At 38.4% G+C, this 10,007-nt stretch overlaps 1 protein-coding gene across 1 annotated transcript; it reads right to left on the minus strand.

Annotated features, from left to right (window-relative positions):
• Positions 1-6,444: 6,444 nt before the first annotated feature.
• On the minus strand, positions 6,445-9,825 carry cks1b (CDC28 protein kinase regulatory subunit 1B). Its single transcript, XM_035681777.1, is given in 5 exon segments — positions 6,445-7,681; positions 7,684-7,713; positions 8,763-8,890; positions 9,083-9,151; positions 9,399-9,825. Coding segments are annotated over 4 exon segments (342 nt in total). The 5' UTR covers positions 9,142-9,151; positions 9,399-9,825; the 3' UTR covers positions 6,445-7,556.
• Between the last annotated feature and the right edge of the window lie 182 nt (positions 9,826-10,007).

Consider the following 10,007-nt stretch of genomic DNA (forward strand, 5'->3'; position numbering starts at 1 on the left):
AGCTCTCTCTTCTCTCGCACTCTGTATCAAACTTGGCTTCCTTTTAGAAGGCGTCCCGCTGTGCCGACGACACCCAGACATAAATACCCCTTCTCGCCAGAGCACTTTCCATCTCCCTGTCTGACCTTCTTTCTCTCCTCTCTCTCTCGTCCAATGTCTTTCTCTCTCTGACTTTCACAATTTATATTTCTTTTCCATTCACATCTCACTCCTGCTTGCTCCTGTAAAGACTTACCTTTTGCTCTGTTCTTGGTGTCTAACCTCGTTTTCTCAGTGTAAAATTTCCTTCTGTCCTCTGGTCCTCAACTGAATATATCTTCACACCCCGTTATCCTCAATCACACTTTCTTCTTACAGCTATTCATTTCACTTTAAATTATTCATGTACCTGGCTTAACTTAATAACACTTCAGAGCTCTTTAGGTAGTTTTCTTTATTGAATGGAGGTACAATGGCAATTTCCAATACAAAGTGATATAGAACCAAACCGTGATTCTTTGTCATGATCATTTTATCATGCTGTATTAATGTTCATAATGTAAGTTATGAAGTCTGTGTTCAAACTATACTATCAACAGGGACATGTCCAAAGGGGGGTCTGAAATCTGATTGGCATTATCCTTACCTCTTCCACTCCGCACTGTCTTTCAGAGGCTGTAGCAGGTTCCATTTTAAAGCTAGAGTAAAGATACTGGTATCATATGAACTACTACTACTACTACTACATGACCTAACACATCCAGTGATACACTGTCATGCATGTCAGGAAGGGGGCTAAATACAGGTCCAAAGTTAGGCTAAATTTTTGTCAATGGAAAAACCGGCATGGCCATTTTCCAAGGGATCCCTTGACCTCTGACCTAAAGATATCTTAATGAAAATGGGTTCTGTGAGTACCCACAAGCCTCCCCTTTGTAGACATGCCCACCTTATGCTAATCATATGTAGTTTGGGGCAAAAACCATGCTTTTTGTATTGCGAATGTGTTGTGGGATTGTTGTGATGCAACTTAAATGAGACCATTCTTGACTTTCTCAGTTACCTAACCTTCTTTTCTATGCATTGATCATTTTCTGCAAAAATCCAATGGATGTGACATTTATGTACATTCCTGAAGTGCCTTCTCTCCGCTTCCCGACAGTATGCAACACTAGCTAATGTTATAGCTTATAAATTGAGTCCACTAATATCTACAAACAACTGTCACCCACAATCTCAACGAGGCCAACCATGGACGTTAAAGCTAACATTACTGCAAAGCTTGTGAAATACATCATGATATTGTGGTTTTAGCTGAGAAATTAAAAAATACCCAGTTTGAGTCAGTGTAAGACTGACACAAAATTGGGGTAACTTTACCCTGTCTTAGTATTTTTCTTTTACAAAACTGCTGGGTTATTCAACAAACCATTATTTTTGCCACTGTTTGATACAACAAGCTCAGGTTTTACTTTACAAGACCAGTGTGTAGGATTTAGTGGCATCTAGCAATGAAGCAGCAGATTGCAATCAACTGAATGCTTACCTTTCAAGCATGTAGAAACTACGGTGATTGCGGAAAAACAGCCCTATCTAGAGTCAGTGTTTAGTTTGTCCGTTCTAATCTGGGCTGCTGTAGAAACATGGTGGGGCGTTATTTGAACATGAACCAAAGAAATGTTCTGATGCTGCTGCAAGGTTAGCAAGATTTATGCAGACAGCAGAACAACATGTAAAGAACAACACCGACAGATTTTTGACAGGGATGAAAAATGATACACCATTAAGCAAAACGGTTAGTAAAATTCACAAAAGCTTGAGAGCAAGATGTCCTTCTGAGCATTTGTGTCTTTCGTTTGTAGAAACTTTACGCACTTCTAATTTGCAAAAAAGAACCTACTTAGAAATATATTTAAAGACAAATGTTTCATGATCAAGCGCTTTGAAATCAAGCAATGGAAACTAAGCAAGCCTTGAGTTGACATGGGTTCCATGTACACATATGAAACAGCTCAAATAAAGACTTAGAAGTGAGGACTCTGCCTTCTCATATTGTTAATTTTAATTCTTTTTAGAGGCTTGAAGAAGTAAAAGTCTACAGTATTTCACAAGAGAGCAATGATTGGAGAAAAAATTTAATTTTGTGTTGCAATTTTTAATGTCTTGTTGATAATCCTGCAACCCTCAGGGAGGCCTAGAAACCACTGATCAAGATAATAATGTTTTAAAAGTTCAACTTTGCACTTTTTTGTCAGTTTCCTCAGTAGTGTTAATGGTTGATAAAAAATAAATTGGTATGCATGGGAGGGAATACGTTTCCATAGGGGGCCATGACGGAGGAAGTCTGAGAACCACTAACATAAATTGGTTAAATTATCTTCTTTCATTTATTCTGTTTATTCATGTAAATATTCATTTTGATTCTGCAAAACAGGACATTAGAAGACCTTGGGTTTAGGAAATGGCCATTTTCAACGTTTTCTGACAACAAGCTGAAGCTCAATAAATAATGGAAATAACTGTTGCAGCCCTAATTTCAACCATTCAGTATTTGACCCCTAGATTTTAGTTCAAGGTTAAACATCCTCTGAACACTTTTTTTTTTTTTTAAATGAGCACAGTAATAGTAATAACATTATATAATAAAATTAAAAGGTTGCTGGCTAGATAGACTGGGTTATTTTGCTGCACCTAGCTATTCTGTAAATACATTTACAGATTTAGGTTATCATTTACCTTTAAGACTCCAACAGGAACCAATTTTCAGCATGATTCATAGATACCTCTCGCAGACGCTCAAGCTTTTTTCTCCCACCTTAAGGCGTCAAACATCTTATTCTGCCCACCACACATCTCTGGATCTCAGCAGGAGGCTCAGATTGCTGACCATCACAGCCTAGTGATTACCTCTACATTTTCCAGAAATTGTCAGAAAATCTCCCTGTGATTCACAACACATTTTCTTTCCTCAATTACCGGTGAGTCTCAAAGTTGGACAGTTACTACCCACGGTGTCCGACGGTCACCACAAGCTCTGTTTGCACCCACTGTTGGGCTGTGTGCATCTGGGGCACACAGATTTGCTTTGGTTAGGTCAGAGCAACATCGCATTATAAAAATGGTTTTACAAAATGTGATGTAGACAAATAGAAAGTGCAGATGCAGTCTAAATGTAACCCTGAGTGATTTGGTTTACATACTGTGTTCAATGCAGCACATATGCAAAAAGCCAATTCAATTCATGTAGATTGTCTCCTTCTTTGCCGTTGTTGTGTTGTACTGCCCTCCACAGTCCACAGTGTGAAACTTATTTTAAAAAAGTGGCGTGTCACAGAAAATAGATTTTTCATGGGGGTCTGTGTTTTATATCCTGCTGTATTTGAATGGGGAATTTCATTTTTGCATTGAACTGTTTTGTAAATGGATTATTTGGTCTCACTTTGATTATTAGTGTCTAGAAGCATTCAGCCTAAGGCAACAGAGCACCGTCTTTGATTTACATATTGTACAACCACAAAAAGACTATTTTCAAAGACTAATAACTAATAAGACATTAACCCTTTAGCACCGCCCTTTTTGTGGTTGAACTGCTTAAATTGAAAGTGACTATTCTTGATACAACTTGGCATTATTTTTAAAAATAACCCCAATTACCAAAAAGACTAAGTCTAATCTATTGATTACATTTAATACATGGCACTCTAAACTACTGTATGTATTGCATACAGAGTGTATAACATCATAAAGTGTGACTTGTGTGAATAGAAATGTCAACTAATAGTTAATTTGTACAAGAAGCTTTGTTCTTGATATCCCTGAGCTTGTTACCAAAGTGACTGAATGCATCATGTTTAGAGCAACCCATTTTATTTGCATTTTGTATTTTTATATATATCTTATAACAATTATTAATCAAGGTTTATTTTATTTATTATGATTTTTTTTATTTATTTTTTTTACTTGTTTTGCCTCAGCAATGGGGTGGGGGGTTAAAACATACCAACATATGGATGGACAGTCATTTCTAGTTTTCAAGTTTTTATAGCACAAGCTGTCCAAGTTCTACACATTGTGGAATGGTGACGAAATTAAGAGTGTATTTTACCACCTTTCATCTCTTAAAAGGCTCCTACAGCTTGAAGCTCTGTGAAAGTATTACCCCACTTTCTGTCCCACTTGCAGGCACCTCAGCAACCATGTGTTATCTAACCTGGAGGTGCTATTGCTGAAGCAACCAAGAAAAGTGAACTACATCATTTGCTTTAATGTCAGCTAAATAGACCTGCAATTATTAGTCCAGGGGTTCTCAAAGTGAGACCGTGAGCCTACTCTCAGACAGCCCGTTTTCATTCCCAGGTTGTCAAATACAGACACGACCGGTATTTAGTTGGTTGCAATCTATCTGTATCTCACCGCTACAATTATTCAGGAAAAATACTTGAAATTCAGTGGTTCCAGCTCCTCAAATGGGAATAGTTGCTACATTTATGATACTAAACTGAAAATCTTTGGGTTTTGTTCTGCCAGTCAGAGGAACCCAACAAGAGATTGGATTTTTTTTATATGAAGTCATTTTATAGAAAGAAAATTGATTGATATCAAGAAATTGAGAAAATAATCAGCAGGTTAATGGGACAATTTGCAGCCCTGACAGTAATATTAAAAAACAAAATTATTGCTTCAGTCAAATGTATTCCCTTATCGGTGGCGTCATGTTAGTGGTGTAATTTGTTATACTATTTGTGGTCATAACATTTTTAAGGGCGTCCATCTGTCTGTCGAAGTCTTTTGGCCTCTCACCAAGCAACTGTTGCATCTAACGTAAGTTCATAGATTACTTGCAGGGTTAAAATAATTACAGGGGGCAGGACAACTTATCATTTCTTTAATAAAAAGCTGAATCCTGTTTAAAATTGACACCTAAACCAAAAGAACAGACCCTCTGAACTATCCAGCCACATTGTTTTTGTTATTGCCTGTTCATTAAAACCTTAATTATTTAAAAGTATAACTTTTAAATATGCAGCAGATGCTGTGCCTGCCTCTCCCTTTATGCACGTATGCCATCATAACGACTTGCCCATTCAGTAAAACATTTTGTCCATTAAGCTCACAGAGACATTTACCGGTAGATGAAAGCCATATCACACATAAAACGGGAGACACTGGAATTGTTAGATTGGCGATATCACAGGCAATTAGAAAAACAAGAGTCCAGTCACAGTGCCAGACAACAGATGCAGCATCTCTGTGCCACTGGATGAACACCAACTGTGTACCATAATATCACACATACACGAGGTGTGCCGTCTGGCATACACGCCTGCGTTTTTTGTCAGATTACAGCTTTATCCCAGTAGGCATCGTCACATTATAGTATGACAGGTAAGGTGATGTGCCCAAACACCCGATTATCTTATCAATTCTACAGCATGGTTTTGGCTCACACTTCTTCTAGTAACACGCAAATAGATTTGGTGTTGTAAACAGGGATAACACTTGAGCTTTTCAGTCATTTTATTTTCCCCCATCAGTGATTGGTACCAACTGGGTCTGGTCTAACTGAAGAAATGGTATACAGAAACATCAAGGACTGGAGTCACATCTACAACTCGATGAGCAAAATTCTCCAAAGTAGAAAGCTGTTAAAATAAACAAAGCATTGCGGGCCTGATTGAATTTCCTCCACAGATCATTAAATGCAATGTTATATATTTACAGTCAGTAAAATCATGATAATGATCATGACAAAGGCATCAGATGGCATATATTACGTGATATGACATTTTAAAAATGTGAACATCTACCAGCCACTGACAAATGTTCAAATTCACCAGCTACTCAATAGTAAATCACTTTAAAATCTGCCAGCCACTTCATATTTTACCAGCAGTTAGCTAGCGCCAATTTCGTAGCCTACCGCCACATGTGCAGGTCAATTCATTTATGATTATGCAAAGGTTACCCTGGGTGCATCGTGCCATGCAGCTCATGAATGAACAGAATTGTGTTATGTTAGTGTTATCTATTCATTTTGGATAGATGGGCTGTTAAGAGACACAGGGCAGTAAGGGGTAAATCCAGTGTGTACATCACATTTTCTACATGGAGTTGTTGCATTTTCCATTTATTTTAATTGACAGATGGGAAACAAAGTGAGGATAAAAGTGCAGTTTTTTTTGCCAGCACTGACTGTTCAAAATAGATATTTGCATACATTAGTGATAAAAAGGGTAAATGCACTTAGGTAAATGTTTCCATTTTGATACAGACAGATACTGTTGCAAAGCAAAACAGCAATGTCAGTTCCATGCGCCATTTGTAGTAATTCAATATCCTAGCATTTCTTTCATATTGCCAAACAAGGTCAAACCCCATCACACACACCATTGTAAGAGTACAGAAGAGTATTTCATCCAACACATTTCAGTTGTTTCATAAAAGACTAAATCATCACAACTTTGCCCACATTGATTTTTTTTAATAATTCTGAAAGGTAGAACAGCTCTATACCTACATGTGTAATACCTACAAAAAGGCACAAGTTCACAGAACAATTCAAGGCTAAATGTTTGCCTCAGTGACAGCAGAGCAGCTCAGTATGTGGTTGTAAAAAAAAGGACAGAAGGCAAACAAATGTCAGAGTGCGTGTTCAGAACAAGTTTGACAATGAAAACAAGTGCCTTAATGCAAGATTATTTAATACCAAAAACCAACATAAACACAATTGGCCTTCCAACATCTCAATGATCCAGATTTATTCTATAAGAGCATTTTAGGGTAGTGTCTGCCATCAAAGCTGTCAACTGCCTTTTGTTCCACCACATGCAATTTCATGTGTCAAGTGGTTCTGTGTAATCGTACAGTAGTTGTTAAACTCAAATACTGCCAAAACACAAGTCCACACTAATAAGATTTAAAAGTTTACATTTATTTCATAAAGGGCAACACATTCATAAATACTGAGCAGCGCACTGGTACAACCAGACCCATCAGAAAGATTGTTTTAAAGTAGGCCAAAGCTAATATAATATGCTCTTATGGAAAAGGGATCAAAACCAGTATCTACGTGACTCTTATGGACGCGGCTTTCCATGCACATGACAAAAATTGTTAAATGCCAATTTACAGTGTCATTTAAACCAAGCAGCAACATGTCACTTAAAACCGCAATTTGATGTTTCAGAGTCAAACTTAAATGTAGGATCCAACTATTCCATTTGGCTTGTGTTCTGACGCAAACCCAGAATGTACTTTGTTAGAATTACTCAAATGTTTTAACACGTTTCACTTCCCACATCTTATAACAGTTGTTCTAAAAAGCTGGAATATCCAAGCAGGTTCAGCAAGTTGGACAGATAGGTTAAGTCAAAAAGACAGTGTGAGCTGATTTGAAGGTTTCTGGCAGACGGCGTGTCGTTAACACATGAAGAAGTCTTTTCCCCCAAAGAGTAGGGTGATTTTTTTTTTTTTTTCCCCCTCCCCTTTTCCTTCAACGCATACTCCATTCCACAACCACTGTTCATAAATGCGATAGTCCTCCTCCAGGTCCAACGCGGTCAGCCCAAGTAAGTCACCTACCACACAAGAGCTTGGTAATCTGACAGCATGATCACTATTTTGATGAGTTGATCTGTGGCACATAAGTAGGACTGATCTTCCAAGGACCCAGAGAATCTCCCCCTTATGACTTTTGGCTGGGCAGAGGGCGCCGGAACAGCAAGATGTGTGGCTCTGAGGGGGGAGAATGAACAAGGTACAACATGTAAGCAGAGATAGTGATACTTAACGGTCGTGATGTTTTGGGGAAACTTGACTCCTGTTCCATTGTTTTTAAATGGGGGGGGGTTGCGGTGGGTTTGACACCTGCTGTCCATATGCCTGTGGTCACTGAATCTATTGAAACATTTACTAATCTGCACCACATCTTTAAAAAAAAAAAAAAAAAAACCTAAGTATGAATTTTTCATCCTGAAAAAAAAAAAAAAAACACATCAAGATAGGGTGGGTCCCTTAATGGCAACTGTAATAGCTATAAAAGTGTTATGGAAACAAAATATAGGGAAAGCTAAAATACAAGCAGCTTCCACTTTTCATGAACTTAAGGTTACAGTGCTCAAGTTCAGTTACATGCAAATTTACATCATCACTGTCATATCAGCAAACACTGCATCATGTGCCTGGTTAGCTTCAGCTTGTGATCATTTTTTAAATGCAGATTTAGCATGTGACATTGTACTTATGTCGTGTGACCTGCAGGCAAACAATTTCTCCAACATAAAAATGTCAGAAGCCGTTTTATATTTGACTCAGTCATATCTAGACTTTCTACACTTTTGTTGAACTTTTAACGTCGTTATCTAGATTAGAATCCCATTTTCATACTTGAGCAGTCACAAGGCATTGGTTATGACAGCTCATCTATTATGGCACTGTACTTCTGTGAAACCCATTAAAATCTACAGCGACATGTTTCCAAGCTGAATTATACATCCAGTGGCCCCATCGGGTCTGTCTTGTATATCGTAATGGTGTCCAGTTACTGTTTTAAGTTGTTTGTCCAAAGCAGTCTACTAATGATATTAACTAGTGAAACACACACACACGTATGATCTTTTTTTCCCATAATAGCCTGTCACCAGCCCAGCAACAGAACAGGGTCAATGAAACAATTTAAATCAAAAAACAAAATCAAGACAAGACATTTAGGACTTCTTTGTTTGCTATATTTTCAGATCAGCTGTTTAAGACATTATCACTGGTTTGAAAACAAGACACGATACCTGGCTGGTGGATCATGTAATGCACCCATCCTTGGCTCTGTTGGACCCCCAGGTTCCTCCACTCGGTCTCCGACATCAAATGGGTCTTGGGTACACGCTTTGCGATCTCTTTGGGTAGCATTACATGCCTGTACGTTAGAAAGTGAGGGCGGATATGATCAAAACACGAACGCAACAGATAAATACATTATGACGTATTGTGTTACATGAGTGACGACACTTCGTCTACAATGCCTCCATGGTAACACAGTTTAAACCGCTGTAGGACGGCGTTGACACACTGACAACGTGAACCTGCGTGTTGTAAGAGCTATACACACCTGTACTCGTACTTTTCATCGTCGTATTTATCAGAGTAGTAGATCTGTTTGTGAGACATGACGGGGAAACCTGGTGGAGAAGATTTTTAAACACTAGTCATCTTTCAGAAGTCAGAAATAAAGCAAGTTAGCGGAACATACTCGATTTTCCAAAGACACAGCGAGTTTCAGTTAGCATCACTAACCGAGCGTGGCTAACAGTCGAGCTAACGTCGCACAAGTTAGCCGAGAACAAGCGTTATCTCTTGACAACTTACGTTGACGTAAAACGACAAACTGGATGTTTCTGGCGTTGTGTGACGCGAGCGACACGGTTACCTTGTGATTGCCAAAATATCCTGATGGGAAAAGTAAACGTATTCCAGTTGTTTTCGCGTCCAACAGCAGCGAGATGTTGACTCCTTCTTTGTTTCCCTCTCGAATGTTGGCGAGCGCGCTTTTCACCGTTCAAATAGACCTCCTCTCTTCCTATTGGTCGAGCGAGCGGAGGAACTCTCCTGCCATTGGTCAGTTCTGTCCGTCGCGGGACATCGTCGTCATCGCTACAAGCCCCCTGATTGGTCAGCTCGATAGGAAAAAAGAGAGTAGTAACTTACAGGAAGTGTGCGTCACAATTCAAACATGGCACACTTTAAATGTATTGTTGTGTATTCAGTGACCCAGATGTTTTCACTGTGTTATTGTGTGTAGATCTCAAGTGTCTTTAGTGGATTTTGACCATGGATGAATTATAAATTGTTTGTTTGTTTGTTTGTTTGTTTGTTTGTTTGTTTGTTTGTTTGTTTGTCAGGACAGTGCACATTGTATTTATTTTACTTCCATTTGCACTCAGTTTCCACTGTTTACTGTTTTGCACTGTTTACTGTTGCTACTGTATTATAAGTTAATTTTATTTTAATTTTTTATTTTATTTTAATGTATGTTT

The sequence above is a fragment of the Morone saxatilis genome, unplaced genomic scaffold (assembly GCF_004916995.1).
Source record: "Morone saxatilis isolate NCDOM2014 unplaced genomic scaffold, NCSU_SB_2.0 Contig9, whole genome shotgun sequence".
Classification (NCBI taxonomy): Eukaryota; Metazoa; Chordata; class Actinopteri; family Moronidae; genus Morone; species Morone saxatilis.